At 45.7% G+C, this 17277-nt stretch overlaps 1 protein-coding gene across 2 annotated transcripts in view; it reads left to right on the plus strand.

The window, feature by feature from the left end:
* Nucleotides 1-17277, plus strand: part of LOC148481323 (transient receptor potential cation channel subfamily V member 1-like) — a 94673-nt gene that overhangs the window by 45095 nt on the left and 32301 nt on the right. For both annotated transcript variants that reach the window (XM_088453656.1, XM_088453655.1), the window contains exons 5-6: nucleotides 4129-4269; nucleotides 5163-5461. In XM_088453656.1, coding sequence (XP_088309782.1) covers nucleotides 4129-4269; nucleotides 5163-5461 — 440 coding nt within the window. The remainder of the gene's footprint in view (nucleotides 1-4128; nucleotides 4270-5162; nucleotides 5462-17277) is intronic.

Raw genomic sequence — 17277 nt, forward strand, 5'->3', positions numbered from 1 at the left:
ATCAGGGGGGGGGGGGGGGGGTTCTGGGTACTCAGCACTACTGTAGAGCATAGTCTAAGGTCAATTTTAAGTACTTCAACCTATTGGTTTATGAGTCTGTCACTAAAATAACTTTATTTTAATAACAAAACTCCATTGATTTTGTTGAAAAATTCACTCATTAAAAAAAATTTGCTTCAGGACCTCTCCGGGGTTAGGGCCCCTGAAGCTTAAGCTTCATTAGTTTCACAGTAGATCCTCCTCTGGCCACCAGGTAATCTCACAGGGGGGGGGGGGGGGGGGGCGTCGCTGCTTCTCTCTGCAGCCGCCCGGTGATCACAGATTGGGGAGGGAGCAGCGCTGAAGATCCCGGCGGCTGCTTCTCATTGCAGCCGCCAGGTGGGGGAGGGGGGCGCCGGGCTGGCTGATCACTGTGACTGTATATATCACACTGATAAAGACAATGGTTAATATATAAGTGAGACAGGTGAGATTACAATTTGTGCTTCAGGCGACAGAAGTCTATCACTTTTAATTGAATGCTTCCTTCCTCTATTCACATGTCAGTTTATCATCTCAAAGGGGCATGTGTAGAATAAGTCCCAGACACTCCACTGAGTCAGGTTATAGAAGTAAATAAGAGTACCATTAGATGACTGCTGAGGCATGATTTGGATCTAGGCCAAACGACTGATGTTGAATACAATTTTCTTTTCCGCTTAGGAATAAAAGTATTCAATCTAATGTCTATTAGATTTTCTTTTACTTCAATATGTCTACTTAAATGGCACCTTGGGAGAAATATAGAAAGAAAAACGTAGGCTATGATATTTATTATTAATGTAAATGTTAGTAATCAAGAAATGCTTTGTCCACACTGTAGACACTTTAGAGTCAAGTCTGATCTTAAAAAGTCCAAGAAAGCTTAAAATGAACAGATAAATGAGGGTAAGATCAAATTCCTTCAACTGTAAAAAATAAAAATATAAAATAAGAAACAATACTTTTTCATTCACGATGTCTCCACTGTGCTTTTTTGTGAACTACCTGCTCTAGATCATCTTTTAGTTGAGAAATTAATTGGTGCGTTAGCTTAGTGACCTACAGTAACAAAGAAGGAAACCAAGCACCAAAAGGTATTGGGGCTGATTCAGACCCGCTCGTAAGCGGGTCGATGTTTGTGCCCTGCGCATGCACCGCCTCCATCCCGACCTTCACCTGGCCGCTCGCAAAAGCTGTGGGTGGTCACCGCAGTGAGCGCTCTGAAAGAGCGTGTCGACTCTGAATCAGGGCCATTGTACGGTGTACCTCACTTTTTATTTTCATTCTTTATATGCAGCAGTAGCTGCTCCTAACTATCTCTTTCACACTGCACTATTCTTACAATGGCGGTGCCCTGGGGCAGCTTAGCTGGGCTAGTTTGGGGGTATCCTGCGCTCTGGATTTGAATCGTAGTATGTTAGGGACCTACCCTACAGAGGTTACCTGGATATGGTGGGTAGGCCCATAACCTTGGCCAAGATTATGCTAAAAACCTCTATTGATTGCAAAATTTTATTGCATTTATATATTATTAATAATTTGGAGTTGTGCACCTGAGATTTGTCTGTTTTTGTGCCTGCAATTTGTCTCATCAGGTAGCACCTCCCATTATATATATATTTAGGGTGTGCAGTCCAGAAATCTTTCCCATATACTCCATTGTACGGTTAACAAGTTTCCAAATGTGCAAGCTGCTGCTCTCCACCTGGGAGTGATGCCACCACTCCAAAAATCACATGGTGCAAAATAGTTATGAAGCAGGTGGAAAAAGCTCTGCACACACAAAGGTCACTGCAGAGGTTGTAACATAAATAAATATTTAATAAGTCTGCTAAAAATATTTACCAGTGTAAAAAACAATGACAGTGACCTACTGTAGCTAAGGCACAGAGCAGGTAAGTGTCATAGTAGAATGAGGCAGCAGACACAACAAAAAAGGGTGTGATATAAACAGGTGACATTCAGAATTTCTATATTCAGAATGACGACACCAGAATGTTGACATGGACATGAGGTCTACATCTCAAATGTCAACATGACAGCGTTCCAGTGTCAACATTCTGAATGTATGCCACACAAAAGACAAGGCTTGTGCACTACTGTAGGCGTGGGGGTGGCTTCACAAACGGAAGCGTTCCCATGCGAACGCCTGCCGTTTGTGGGTGGCCCCACTGACATCACCAGTGATGTCAGTGGGAGAGCTTCCGGTTCTATTAGAGCCAGAAGCTCTCTGGGGCTTGCGGCCACGAGACCCTACCACAAGGGTCTCGTCGCAAGCCCGATGGTCGCGATGGTCCATCATCCTGGCCGCTCGCATAAGCTGAGGGTGGTAACCCACAGCTATGCGAGTGGCCAAGAGGCCACAACTAAAAAAACAAGTGCCCGCCCTGATTCAGAGCGAGCACTCGCTTTTTGCAAGCGCCTCTGAATCAGGCCCTCTGTTCACAAGCAGCAGTTCCTGGGTGGTTTACCAATATTTTAGTGATAGGGTGTGTTTATTCTGAACTTTTCAAAGACACCTCACTTCTAAGAATCTATGGAGTCTATTTACTAAGCAGTGTTAGGAGAGTGAAAAGTGATAAGGTGCCAGCCTTCAAACTGCCGTCTCACAGGCTGTGTTTGAAAAATGACAGTTGGGAGCTGATTGGCTGTCACCTTATCACTTTTCATTCTGTCTCCTAACACTGCTTAGTAAATAGACCCCTTTGTGTTATAACTCAAAATCCATGTAACTATACTTACCACCCACTGCGATCCAAGGCTTGATGGAGTGATCGTGGCACCTCCCACCTGGTTTTCCCTTCTAGGATTCTCCTGGAGTCATTGTTTTGAAAATAGGCAAGTATGAATATAACACATATAACATTTCTTAATAAACTGATTGATCAAGATCACTCAGGCATTATAAAATATAGCCATTTCCTTTGCTATCTTAAAAATCAACATTTTGGGGTAAATTTACTAAAGTGCGGGTTTTTAGAAGTGGAGATGTTGCCCATAGCACCCAATCAGATTCTACTTAGCATTTATCTAGCACCTTCTAGAAGATAATAGCTAGAATCTGATTGGTTGCTATGGGCAACATCTCCACTTCTAAAAACCCGCACTTTAGTAAATTCACCCCTTTATCTGATAGTTTTAGAGCTGCTGCTGTATCAAGTTAGAGCAGTGGTTCCCAAACTGTGGGCCTGATTCAGAGCCAGACGCTATTTGCGCTCGCTCGTTCAGAAAAAGGGGCTGGCTATTTAAATTGAGCGCTCGCTCTTTGCGGTCTGTTGACGCCTCTATGTCTGAGCAAGCGTTCGAAACATGCGCTCGCTATTTTGTAAAGACGCCCCTTGGCCGCACGCATCATACGTCATCTCCGCTATTTATTAGATTAATCGAGTACATCGAAAGGCGTATGAACTGCTCGCTATTCTTGTGGTAGCATTTTCCTACCGCAATCATGCGAGCAGTTCAGGCTAAAAGACACCCAACTGACGTGGTCGATGACGCTGCTTTGTTAATTATGCACACCCTTAAAACCCCCGTTTTGACCTTTTGCCACGCCTGCGTTTGGATCTCCACTCCCCGTTTTCAAGCACCTTCCCCTGTTACCACCCACAAACGCCTCATCCTGTCACTCAAATTAGCAGGCATTCGCTATTTTGCGAGCACACGATTTCCGACCGCATTGACTGGTTGGCGCATGCGCATTACAACCCATACGCATGCGCAGATGTGCGAACATCGCTCGGAGCGAACGAGTAGCCGCTTACGAGCGGCTCTGAATCAGGCCCTGTGTGCCTAGGCACCTTGGGGTGCCTCGGGACACTTGCAGGGGTGCCTCAGGTTGGTGGTCTAGCACACAATAAAATTATTTATGGTCAATGTAATTTAAATATATGGACAAACAGAAGCGCAAACCTGTCCACCACCACATAACTGACCCTAAGGATGACAGGTCAGCACAATTTACTTTACTACATTTTTTTTCTAAATTTCTCAATAACAAACGTCTGGCTTAGGGGTGCCGTGAAAAGAATGCTGATACTCTAGGGTGCCGTGATTCAAAAAAGTTTGGGAACCTCTGTGTTAGTGTATCTTTTTCTCTGTCTTCTACAGGACAAACTGCACTTCACATTGCAATAGAAAAGAGAAATTTCGATCTTGTGAAGCTACTGATGGAGAACAAAGCTGACGTACACGCCAAAGCCGATGGAGTATTTTTTCAGAAGCAAAAAAAAGGAGTTAGTTTCTACTTTGGTAAGATTCACAAACATGGCAGCATACATTTTATTAATCAGATTAGTGACCAATTGCAATAATATTACACAAAAATATTGCAGACAATAAAGTGACAGGACTATTTATCATTAAATATTGGCAGCATATTTCCCGAAAACACCCGTTTTCGGGGAATAACTGCAAATACTAAGTATCCCCCAGATGTATTATGGAGAGATCGGAGATATCTGCTGCGGTCCCTCCATTTCCGACAACAGCCGCAACCCCCATAGGGATTATTCCGGAGTTTGGTCCCTGCAGCTTATGCCATCAGAAGATGGCATTGTGCTGCTGTAGCCTATGGTCTACACTTCGCAAAATTTACCAAGAGAGGGTTGTGCAGGAGCCCTGAGAGGGGAGTGAGGAGACCGCTGATCCGGTCACTTCACTCTGAGCACAATGCAGGAAGGGTTCCTATCCCTGAGTGTGCTATTTAATACATTCTGGCTCTGTTATTGCATACTGCATGTAATCATGGGCACTATTATCGCGCCCAGATTGCATTGAGTAGACAATTATTGATAAATGGGCCCCATAGGGTCTTGCTGGAATTTGTCTTCCTTCAATTATACTAATTCAAAACATGAATGTAAGGGGGCAATTCAATACTCAGCGACGTGTGGTCACAATATGCGGCTGCAAACATCATAGAGAACATTGTACATCTTCCTGATCACCTCTATGGGGTATGAGGGAAAATGTGTCAAATTGGTGGCAGCGAGGTGCTGGTGTTCTGACGGTATCTCCGACACTTCATTTCCTTGCATTCTAATAGAATTGCCCCCTGATTGCCTTCAGGTTGTTCTAATACTGCCCACTTCATCTCTTGCTCATCTGTGAAATGCAAACTCATGAAATTATTCTCATTATAGGAGAACTCCCTCTATCTCTTGCTGCTTGTACTAACCAGACAAATATTGTCAACTATCTGCTAAATAACCCATATCGGAATGCTGACTTGGCTGCCAGGGACAGTCATGGGAACACGGTTTTACATGCTCTGGTCTTAGTGGCTGATGACACAGAGGAAAATACTGAGATCATCACTAAAATGTATGATGATATTTTGAAGAAATCAGTAAAGATCAATCCACAGCTGAAACTGGAGGAGCTCGCTAACTGGGAAGGCCTAACTCCTTTGAAACTGGCAGCAAAAACTGGTAAAACTGAGGTAAGTCCAAACGAAGCTGTAATGAGCTTTATGTGTCCAAAGACATCTCAGTTTTACTTTTATTTTAGGTTGTAACTGATCTATTATTTTAAAGTGGAAAGATGCTGTCTGATTCCTCCCAAAACTAATAATACTTTTTGGATGAAATATAATCAGCAATTCAGATGAGAATGGAAAGCACTGGCTAAAAACAAAAGAGAAATTCTGAGTCAGCATATGTGCAATGCTGAAGGCAGATTCCCGATTATCGTGAATCTGCGTGTAGGCAGGACCTGTTCTGTGAATGTACAGAACTGGTCATGCATGATTGCACGCAGCCCCTTCTATTCCTCTGCCTGACTGAAAGGCAGAGGGATTTAAGGGGCGGTGCGGGGACTGCCGGCATTCCCGGAAACAGGGGCATGTCGACCCCGTTTTCCAGGAGTGGCAAGGCCAGGGGCTGTGTCCGTGGATGCAGTTTTCTGGCCTCGCAAGCCGGCCAGCCTGAGTAAGCTGAGCTGGCCGGTGTCACGTCGTTTTCCACCATCGCGTCTGATGGTCGCGATTTTGATCCCAGCCTGCAACCTCATACACCTCCTACTGCATTTGCATATTATCAAGGACGGATTTGCAAAGCTGCCTGCGTGCAGCTTTGTAATTCCGTCCTAAGCTGATTCACCCCCTTTGTCAATTGATCAAAAACAGTTTATTACCATCAATTGAAAAATAATGTAGTAGACACAATTAAGATGATTGAGATACACTTTGAAACAATAGACTGATCCCCACCATCAAAGACAATCCGGCTCTCCTAATACCTTATGCCTCAGAGAACCTCTTGCCACAAAGCTATGTATTTCAAGGTATGAACCTCTTCCACAGGTAATTTAAAAACACCAAGGGAGTTGTACAGTATTTGTAGATAGGTGCCAGTTATTTGCAATGAAGTTGTGATACATGGGTACAGATAAAGCACCCAGGGGGAGACGTACTAAGCCTTGAAAAGTGATAAAGTGGAGAGTGTTAAAGTACCAACCAATCAGCCCTTGTCACTTTACAGGCTGTGTTTCAAAAATGGCAGTTAGAAGCTGATTGGTTGTTACTTTGGGGGTCTATTCATGGAGCTGAGAAAAGCCCTGTTTTGCATTAAACAGTGCTTGTTTCTGCTTTCTGTGATTTATGAAGCAACTCGGAGAAGCTTGTCAGAAAGATGGGATCCTCACCAGGTCTAAACAATTATTAATATAGTTCTGTACCAGGCTGTTCGGTGAGATTTCTGCCATGCAAGCAGTTGGGACCAGTTGTCCTGTTCATTTCACATAAAGACAATAGAAACTTCTTAAGGGACTGGTAAGCACTCTATGTCTATTAGTTTTATTAAAGGTAATACCTTGGCAGTAGTGACTCGTTGACATCCTGAATATACCACTGTAGGTTCTTGTAGTCAATGAGGAAAGAAAGTGGCAGAATATACCTCCACTAAGTGATAGCTAGTAATTCCCAGTTTTCCATGTCGTAATTGACCTTGACAGAGGGAAACCTCTCTGAAAAGAAGATACTGGAGTGAAGGGTGTCCTTGTCATCTGTCTGGGAGGGCACAACTCTTACTTTACACTTTCATGCATCCTCTTCAAGTGTATAGGGCTTATAATGGGGTAATGGCCCATAGGTAAAGAGACATTTGTAGGCATGAAAAGTCTGCGAGTGTCTGTGGTATCCATGTGTCCTTAAGCTGTTATAGGGCTAACAACTCTTGAAAAGTTGCAGATAAAACATCTGTACTAGTTGATAATTCCCATAAACCTCTGTTTTGCCTCAATCTATCTGGGTACTGACAAATCATGTAAAGCAGAGTCTCCCTGGTTCCATTTCTATGCCTTATGGGGAAATGTGTCTCATTAGGCTCAGTCTGGACTGTGCATAGGAAAACCTCTCTATCATGTCAAATAACCAATTAGCCTCTGCAATACACCACTTATGCCCTTTATTATTATTATTATCATTTAATTATATGGCACAACAAGTGTTCCGCAGCGCCTTACAAAGTATATAAACAAATAGGTTGACTAGTGATTTACAGTACAATACAGGACGAGGACAAAGATAATATACATTGCTACATTAGCGACCATAACACCCAGATAAGCAACAGAGCATAAGCAACCAAGTGTTAGGTGCCCTAGTGGGAAGTAAGGTAAGTAAGGGGAAGCACAAGAGGGTAGAGGGCCCTGCACGTAAGAGCTTACAGGGGAGGGGCAGACAAACAGGTATGACACATGTGGGTTATACAGGGGGAAAGGAGCATGTAGCAGCAAGTTAAGATGAGAGCTGGAAGGTTTTGATGAAGTAGTGGGTCTTGAGAGCCCGTTTGAAGGATTGTAGAGAGGTGGAGAGTCTGATGGGGAGAGGGAGGGAGTTCCAAAGGTGGGGAGCAGCACTGGCAAAATCTTGGAGGCGGGAGTGGGAGGAAGTAGTCAGTCGGCATGAGAGGCGTTGTGCATTTGTTGAACGAAGAGGGCGCACATGAGAGTGAACAGAGATGAGATCAGAGATGTAAATGGGAGAGGAAAGAGTGAGGGCTTTGAAAGCGAGTGTGAGAACCTTGAATTGGGTTCTGAAAGGGAAGGGGAGCCAGTGGAGGGCTTGTAGGAGAGGGGAGGCAGATGTAGAGCGTTTGGAGAGGAATATAAGCCGAGCAGCAAGTATTGAGGACAGACTGGAGAGGAGAGAGTTGGGAGTTGGGGAGGCCAGATAGGAGGAGGTTACAGTAGTCCAGTCTGGAGATGACCAGTGAGTGTATGAGGGTTTTAGTGGCATCCTGGGTGAGAAAGGGTCTAATCTTGGAAATATTTTTAAGATGGAAACGACAAGACTGCGAGAGGTTCTGGTTATGTGGCTTGAAGGAGAGGGAGGAGTCCAGGATAACTCCCGCACTTTGTGACTAGAGGGGATAGTTGTGCCATCAATTAATAAAGAAATGGTGGGAAGTACGGTTATGTTGGAGGGTGGGAAAATTATTAGCTCAGTCTTAGACATATTAAGTTTAAGAAATTGCTGGGACATCCAGGAAGGTATAGCAGAGAGACAGTTGGAGATACGAGTGTGTAGAGAGGTCAGGAGAGGAAAGGTGATGGTTCTTTGCTGGAACAAATGAGGATATAGTTTGGGTAGATGAGGACAAATGTCTCCATTAGGTCCCTAAAGAGTTAATTTACATATATTTGGAAATCAGGGCCATTCAGAGGCCGAACGGTGTGACCCTGTATTCATAGTGGCTTTAGTTTGTGTTAAAGGATGTCTTCCAATCGTCCTCTTATAGGCCTTTTAGTGAAGTGGTCAGAGATCACTGTGAGGAGGTATTGCATCTTCATAGTGATTTACTTAAGAATCTGATAGGTGAGGCTGGGTCTGAAGGACCTGTCTTTTTCCATCAAGAAACTGAACACTGCACAATCTATGGACAACAATTCCATAATATAAACTCACTACAAGTTCACCTGATGAGACTATGATGGTTAAGACTATTATCTCAGAGCCAGGTCGCAGGTATATCCTACCACTTGGTGGCAGAGTGCCACATAGCAGATTGATTGGGTAGTCCGATTCTCTGTGGGATGGTAGTATGCGTACATTCCTGCTTAACCCAGGATGATTGGGCTCATCAGAGTGTAGATGGTTTTGAATTAGATTAGATTCCAGTGACTGCAATTGACATACATCAGCACCCTGGTAATCTTGTGGATACCGTTGCTGGCGTTATGGGTCATCCATCCATAGCTTTTATTGCCATTGGTTTGTTCTTCAGATTTAAAGTTGCAGGCAAAGGCCCTGATTCAGACCCACTCGCGAGCGGCTGTCCGCTCGCAAGTGGGTCGATGGTCTGCACTGCGCATGCGCACGACGGAGGGAGCTCCGTCGTGCGCATGCGCGAGACGCGACGAGCGAAGGACTTTCCTTCGCTCGTAGTGTCTGATCAAAGGGGGCGTGCTGTCGATGTTGATTGACTAGTGATGTCAGTGGGAGTGATTTTGGCTCTGATAGAGCCAAAATCACTCCTGGCCTTGCGGTTGAGAAACTCAACCGCAGGCTTCTGCTCGCAGTGGTCAAGACCATCGCGACCATCATCCTGCACGCTCGTATATGCTGTGGGTGATGACCCACAGCTATACGAGCGTCCAGGAGGATGCTCTATATTTATGGAGGTGGGCCCTGATTCAGAGCGAGCGCTCTGGTCAGAGCGTCCGGCTCTGAATCAGGGCCAAAGTTCAAATCTATAAAATTATCCATGTCTATGGAAAACAAGAAGGCCTCTGTGTATACAGCACAAACCCTAGAGAAATGGGCAATGGAAAGATTAAATTGCAAAAAGGAGTGTGTAAGATGATTTTCCCCACAGCTTGCCTGACTTGCTTCACTATTTTGAGGAACAAAACTGTTTCAATATGGTCTTTCTCATTCCTATTTTGGAAACTCTCTCTTCCAGTTGCCTTTTCAACCACACTAAAGACATCTCCCCATCGCTCAGAGGTGAGATCTCTCATCTTTGGGGAAAGAAAACCTCCCTAACTGGTGGAAAGGTACTGGCAAGCGGGCTCATCTTTTATAGAGTTTTGCAGGTATCTCCTGATTTTTGTTCATTAGTAAAGATTCAGGTATACACACAATGGAAAGTTGAGTTTTAATTAGTCTTTTTTTAGTGTCTGACAGCAGTTTATGTCTTTCCTAAATAATACTTTTCTTTCCATCTTCAACTTTTTATTGTGTAATCTGGAGAAGGGCATGGCAATGCTCTTCTCGGCATTGGGCATGTGCCATCATCAGCACATGTTCAGAAGAGCAAAGTCTCTAGAGGTTGAATCAACATTGTAAGCCACACATCCCAACCTCTACTTTTTATCTCCGGACCACATAGCAGCTGTACTCCTCTTGTAGTGACAGTAGTTTTTAACTAATTGTACTGGCAGTAGTTCTGCACTCCCTGTAATGGCTGTAGTTCTGCACTCCTTGTAGTGGCAGTAATTCTGCATTTCCTGCACTGGCAGTAGTTCTGCACTCCATGTAATTGCAGTAGTTCTGCACTCCTTGTACTGGCAGTAGTTCTGCACTTCCTGCACTGGCAGTAGTTCTGCATTTCCTGCACTGGCAGTAGTTCTGCACTCCCTATAATTGCAGTAGTTCTGCACTCCTTGTACTGGCAGTAGTTCTGCACTTCCTGCACTGGCAGTAGTTCTGCACTACTTGTACTGGCAGTAGTTCTGCCCTCCCTGTACTGGCAGTTGTTCTGCACTCCTTGTACTGGCAGTAGTTCTGCACTTCCTGCGCTGGCAGTAGTTCTGCACTCCCTGCACTGGCAGTAGTTCTGCACTCCTTGTACTTGCAGTAGTCCTGCACTTCCTGCACTGGCAGTAGTTCTGCACTCCCTGCACTGGCAGTAGTTCTGCACTCCTTGTAATGGCAGTAGTTCTGCACTCCTTGTACTGGCAGTAGTTCTGCACTTCCTGCACTGGCAGTAGTTCTACACTCCCTGTACTGGCAGTAGTTCTGCACTCCTTGTACTTGCAGTAGTTCTGCACTTCCTGCACTGGCAGTAGTTCTGCACTTCCTGCACTGGCAGTAGTTCTGCACTCCTTGTACTGGTAGTAGTTCTGCGCTTCCTGCACTGGCAGTAGTTCTACACTCCCTGTACTGGCAGTAGTTCTGCACTCCTTGTACTTGCAGTAGTTCTGCACTTCCTGCACCTGCAGTAGTTCTGCACTTCCTGCACTGGCAGTAGTTCTGCACTCCTTGTACTGGCAGTAGTTCTGCACTCCTTGTACTGGCAGTAGTTCTGCACTACTTGTACTGGCAGTAGTTCTGCCCTCCCTGTACTGGCAGTTGTTCTGCACTCCTTGTACTGGCAGTAGTTGTGCACTTCCTGCACTGGCAGTAGTTGTGCACTCCTTGTACTGGCAATAGATCTGCACTCTTTGTACTGGCAGTAGTTCTGCACTCCTTGTACTGGCAGTAGTTCTGCACTTCCTTGCACTGGCAGTAGTTCTGCACTTCCTGCACTGGCAGTAGTTCTGCACTCCCTGCACTGGCAGTAGTTCTGCACTCCTTGTACTGGCAGTAGTTCTGCACTCCTTGTACTGGCAGTAGTTCTGCACTCCCTGCACTGGCAGTAGTTCTGCACTCCCTGTACTGGCAGTAGTTCTGCACTCCTTGTACTGGCAGTAGTTCTGCACTTCCTGCACTGGCAGTAGTTCTGCACTTCCTGCACTGGCAGTAGTTCTGCACTCCTTGTACTGGCAGTAGTTCTGCACTCCTTGTACTGGCAGTAGTTCTGCACTTCCTGCACTGGCAGTAGTTCTGCACTCCCTGCACTGGCAGTAGTTCTGCACTCCTTGTACTGGCAGTAGTTCTGCACTCCTTGTACTGGCAGTAGTTCTGCACTTCCTGCACTGGCAGTAGTTCTGCACTCCCTGTACTGGCAGTAGTTCTGCACTCCTTGTACTGGCAGTAGTTCTGCACTTCCTGCACTGGCAGTAGTTCTGCACTTCCTGCACTGGCAGTAGTTCTGCACTCCTTGTACTGGCAGTAGTTCTGCACTTCCTGCACTGGCAGTAGTTCTGCACTCCCTGTACTGGAAGTAGTTCTGCACTCCTTGTACTGGCAGTAGTTCTGCACTTCCTGCACTGGCAGTAGTTCTGCACTCCCTGTACTGGCAGCAGTTCTGCACTCCTTGTACTGGCAGTAGTTCTGCACTCCTTGTACTTGCAGTAGTTCTGCACTTCCTGCACTGGCAGTAGTTCTGCACTCCTTGTACGGCAGTAGTTCCGCACTTCCTGCACTGGCAGTAGTTCTGCACTCCCTGTCCTGGAAGTAGTTCTGCACTCCTTGTACTGGCAGTAGTTCTGCACTCCCTGCACTGGCAGTAGTTCTGCACTTCCTGCACTGGCAGTAGTTCTGCACTCCATGTACTTGCAGTAGTTCTGCACTCCCTGCACTGGCAGTAGTTCTGCACTCCCTGTACTGGAAGTAGTTCTGCACTCCCTGTAATGGCTGTAGTTCTGCATTCCTTGCAGTGGCAATAGTTATGCACTCCCTATACTGGCAGTAGTTCTGCACTCCTTGTACTGGCAGTAGTTCTGAACTCCTTGTACTGGCAGTAGTTCTGCACTCCTTGTACTTGCAGTAGTTCTGCACTTCCTGCACTGGCAGTAGTTCTGCACTCCTTGTACGGCAGTAGTTCCGCACTTCCTGCACTGGCAGTAGTTCTGCACTCCCTGTCCTGGAAGTAGTTCTGCACTCCTTGTACTGGCAGTAGTTCTGCACTCCCTGCACTGGCAGTAGTTCTGCACTCCCTGCACTGGCAGTAGTTCTGCACTCCTTGTACTTGCAGTAGTTCTGCACTCCCTGCACTGGCAGTAGTTCTGCACTCCCTGTACTGGAAGTAGTTCTGCACTCCCTGTAATGGCTGTAGTTCTGCATTCCTTGCAGTGGCAATAGTTATGCACTCCCTGTACTGGCAGTAGTTCTTAACTCCTTGTACTGGCAGTAGGTCTGCACTACTTTTACTGGCAGTAGTTATGCACTCCCTGTACTGGCAGTAGTTCTGCACTCCTTGTACTGGCAGTAGTTCTGAATTCCGTTCAGTGGCAGTAGTTCTGCACTCCCTGTACTGGCAGCAGTTCTGCACTCCTTGTACTGGCAGTAGTTCTGCACTCCTTGTACTTGCAGTAGTTCTGCACTTCCTGCACTGGCAGTAGTTCTGCACTCCTTGTACGGCAGTAGTTCCGCACTTCCTGCACTGGCAGTAGTTCTGCACTCCCTGTCCTGGAAGTAGTTCTGCACTCCTTGTACTGGCAGTAGTTCTGCACTCCCTGCACTGGCAGTAGTTCTGCACTTCCTGCACTGGCAGTAGTTCTGCACTCCATGTACTTGCAGTAGTTCTGCACTCCCTGCACTGGCAGTAGTTCTGCACTCCCTGTACTGGAAGTAGTTCTGCACTCCCTGTAATGGCTGTAGTTCTGCATTCCTTGCAGTGGCAATAGTTATGCACTCCCTGTACTGGCAGTAGTTCTGCACTCCTTGTACTGGCAGTAGTTCTGAACTCCTTGTACTGGCAGTAGTTCTGCACTCCTTGTACTTGCAGTAGTTCTGCACTTCCTGCACTGGCAGTAGTTCTGCACTCCTTGTACGGCAGTAGTTCCGCACTTCCTGCACTGGCAGTAGTTCTGCACTCCCTGTCCTGGAAGTAGTTCTGCACTCCTTGTACTGGCAGTAGTTCTGCACTCCCTGCACTGGCAGTAGTTCTGCACTCCCTGCACTGGCAGTAGTTCTGCACTCCCTGCACTGGCAGTAGTTCTGCACTCCTTGTACTTGCAGTAGTTCTGCACTCCCTGCACTGGCAGTAGTTCTGCACTCCCTGTACTGGAAGTAGTTCTGCACTCCCTGTAATGGCTGTAGTTCTGCATTCCTTGCAGTGGCAATAGTTATGCACTCCCTGTACTGGCAGTAGTTCTTAACTCCTTGTACTGGCAGTAGGTCTGCACTACTTTTACTGGCAGTAGTTATGCACTCCCTGTACTGGCAGTAGTTCTGAATTCCGTTCAGTGGCAGTAGTTCTGCACTCCTTGTAACGGCAGTAGTTCTGCACTCCTTGTACTGGCAGTAGTTCTGAATTCCTTGCAGTGGTAGTAGTTCAGCACTCCCTGTACTGGCTGTAGTTCAGCACTCCCTGTACTGGCTGTAGTTCAGCACTCCCTGTACTGGCTGTAGTTCAGCACTCCCTGTACTGGCAGTAGTTCTGCACTCACTGTACTGGCAGTAGTTCTGCACTCTTTGTACTGGCAGTAGTGCTGCACTTCCTGCACTGGCAGTAGTTCTGCACTCTTTTTTTTTATGAATCTCTGAAATCTCCTGAGACCAAGTTGAACTTGAACAGCTAAAGCCCTTAACAAATCTCAAATTTACTAATAATGGATTTTGCTTTCGATTTTCAACTCAAATTCAATCTTGTTTCAGTTTAAGAAGGGATTTGCTGTTCGATTTTGCATGTTCTTGTCCATAAAATGCGTAGGGTTCCCCTGTAGTTTCCACAACCAGCACCGGACCCTTTCTAGCGCGGGGGTGGGGGGTAATGTTACAGCCAGGGAAACCCTATCACCGGGATCCCCAGGTAAAACTTTACTCCTCACCGTTTGTCCACCCAGCCCGGGGATCCCTGGGGAGTTGGAGACCCCCCCAATAAAGGGGTCCCCCTCTCCCTGGCACCCCTGGAGTGGTGTGTGCTGGGTTGATAGTGTAAAAGTGTAGTGTAAAAAGATAAGTGTAAACATTGTCTTTACGAGTAGAACTGCTGGTCCCAGCAAGCCTCCTGCGAATGCTGGGTCTTGGAGATCCACAAGTACCAGCATGCGGGGCATTAAGGGCCCCCTGGTACCTGTACTTCACCTGTAAAGAAATGTTTAAATAAAGATAATAAACACACACCGTGACAGTATAGGTTTAATTCATACATACACACTCACTCGCAGGGTTACTAAAGGTGATCCTGCGGTTCTCACCATTGAATACACTGGTGGGAGACGTTCATTGGCTGAGAGAGGCGGAGGCTGACCTCTCTCAGCCAATGAACGCTCAGACATGGCACTACAAAGGGAAAAGCTGCGTCTGAGCCCTTCATTCGGAAGGTATCATCCGTCGCTGTCGATACCTATTTCGTGGGTCAGTTTTTTTTTTAGTTTTTTTTTATTACGAAGACCAAGGATGCCTACAGGGAGAAGAGAACCGGGCCAGGTAATGTAATGTAGGTGAGTATGTGTGAGTGTGTGTGTATATATTAAACCTATACTGTCACGGTGTGTGCAGCTATTCATTTGGGGATTTGCAGTTCGATTTCGAGTTCGTTTTTCTTTCGATTTGCAAATCGAATGTTAGTAAATGAAGGGATCCTATAGTCCTCTATGGAAAAACATCAATGTTTTTCAGAAATTCGATTTCATTTGAAATTCCCTTTTCTGTTCTATTTGACATTCGATTTGGGCTTCATAAAAATACCTTCATAAAATTTTTTCAATGCTAAATCGAACAGAAATCAAAATCGAATCATAGTAAATATACCCTTAGGATCTTTTTTATCAATTTGTGGCAAAGTATGATTTTTATTAAAAAAAAAAAAGTTGGAGAGGTAATATGCAATTTCTGTGTCACCAGATAGATCTAGTAGATTTGCGCACACTAGAACTGGCTAGCTGGCTCATACATGTACAATGGATTAGCCTCAGGCACCGGTGATTGTATCTGCCTGTGGCAACAGTGTTTTTGCAATAAACCTTTTCTGTATACAGTAGGGTGATGCAAGAAAAAGTCCTTTTGCCCTCTAGTAAATAGTCACCATTGAAACTTACTGGAAGGTAGACACTGTAATTTAAGGTCACCTCTTTTCCCTTTAGTTTGTAGAAAATATCTTGTGACTAGATGTGAACATTATTGTAAATTGCTCATGTTTGTTCTCTGGTATTGCTCCATTGATGTTTATTGATGATAATTATAGTATACTATACACTTAAGTGCCAAAAGTCATGGTATAGATGCCTAGTATTGTGTAGGACCCCCAATAGCTCGGCTAAGTGCAGCAACAATGTGGCATCGATTCCCCAAGTGGACAGAAGACCTCTGGAGAGATGTTGACCGATGCCAGCTGAATAGCTCCCAACAGGTCCCCGATATTTGTGCGTGCAGGATCTTGGGTGCTAATGGACCTCTCCACCACGTTCCATATATGCTCGATTGGGTTCATGTCGGGAATCTGTGGTGGCCACACACCATTCGCTGTAACTCTCCAAAATGTTCCTCAAATCAATTTTGGACAACTTGGTACCGATGACACAGTGCCTTATCCTGCTGAAATATTCCATCATTGTGAAGCTACATGCAGTCCATGATGTGCTCCAAATTTTCATTAAGCAATGCAGCATAGCATTTACCGGTCAATGACATGTTCAGCGCACCAAGCCCATGCCATGTAAACACACCCCATACCATTACGGAACCACCACCAGCCTGCATAGTGCCTTGTTGACACTGGGTTCCACAGCCTCATGGGGTCGGCACCCCACCCGAAACCTATTATCAGCCCGAAACAGCTGGAACAGTGACTCATCGGATCACGCCACTTGTTGCCAGTCCTCTAGGGTCCAATTAGCGATGTCACAAGCCCAGGTGAGGTGATGTGTCTGGTGTTGTAGTGTTAACAGGGGCACTCTTGTGTGTCTTCTGCTCCCTCTGCACTGACCTGCTGGATATGCGTGTGGTAACGACCGGCAATAAATGTGGATGTGATTTGAGCCAGTGTCACTTGTCTGTTACCACACCACTTGTAGTCGGCCACTGCGCTGTCCACGGTGGGTGGTAATGCCTTCCATGTAGTATTCCCGGTACACACATGACACCATAGATCGAGGCATGTTAAATGACTGCACAACTTCGTAAATGGATTGTTACACCCATTGAGCACCCACTATCATGCCCTTTTCAAACTCTGATAATTCATGTCGCCTTGCCATGAGCAGCATAGCCGGTGTTCAGACTGACTCACAATATGTCAGATTACAATTGATGTAGGTCCTGGCATTTCTAAGATGTCACAGAACGGTGATGCCACCTTTACATACTGCTATCCCGTGATTTTTGGCACTTCAGTGTGCTAGTCATTGTACAAGAGGATACATCAATGACAGTTAGGTAATGTCTACCTAATGTTAATGTTTTCATTTTAACACTGAAGGACAATTGCAACACGTATTATAATGTCATGACTTACCCAAAACATTTAAAATTCAGGACATTCAACA

The sequence above is a fragment of the Taudactylus pleione genome, unplaced genomic scaffold, assembly GCF_031769625.1.
Source record: "Taudactylus pleione unplaced genomic scaffold, aTauple2 ptg000585l, whole genome shotgun sequence".
NCBI classification, from domain to species: Eukaryota; Metazoa; Chordata; class Amphibia; order Anura; family Myobatrachidae; genus Taudactylus; species Taudactylus pleione.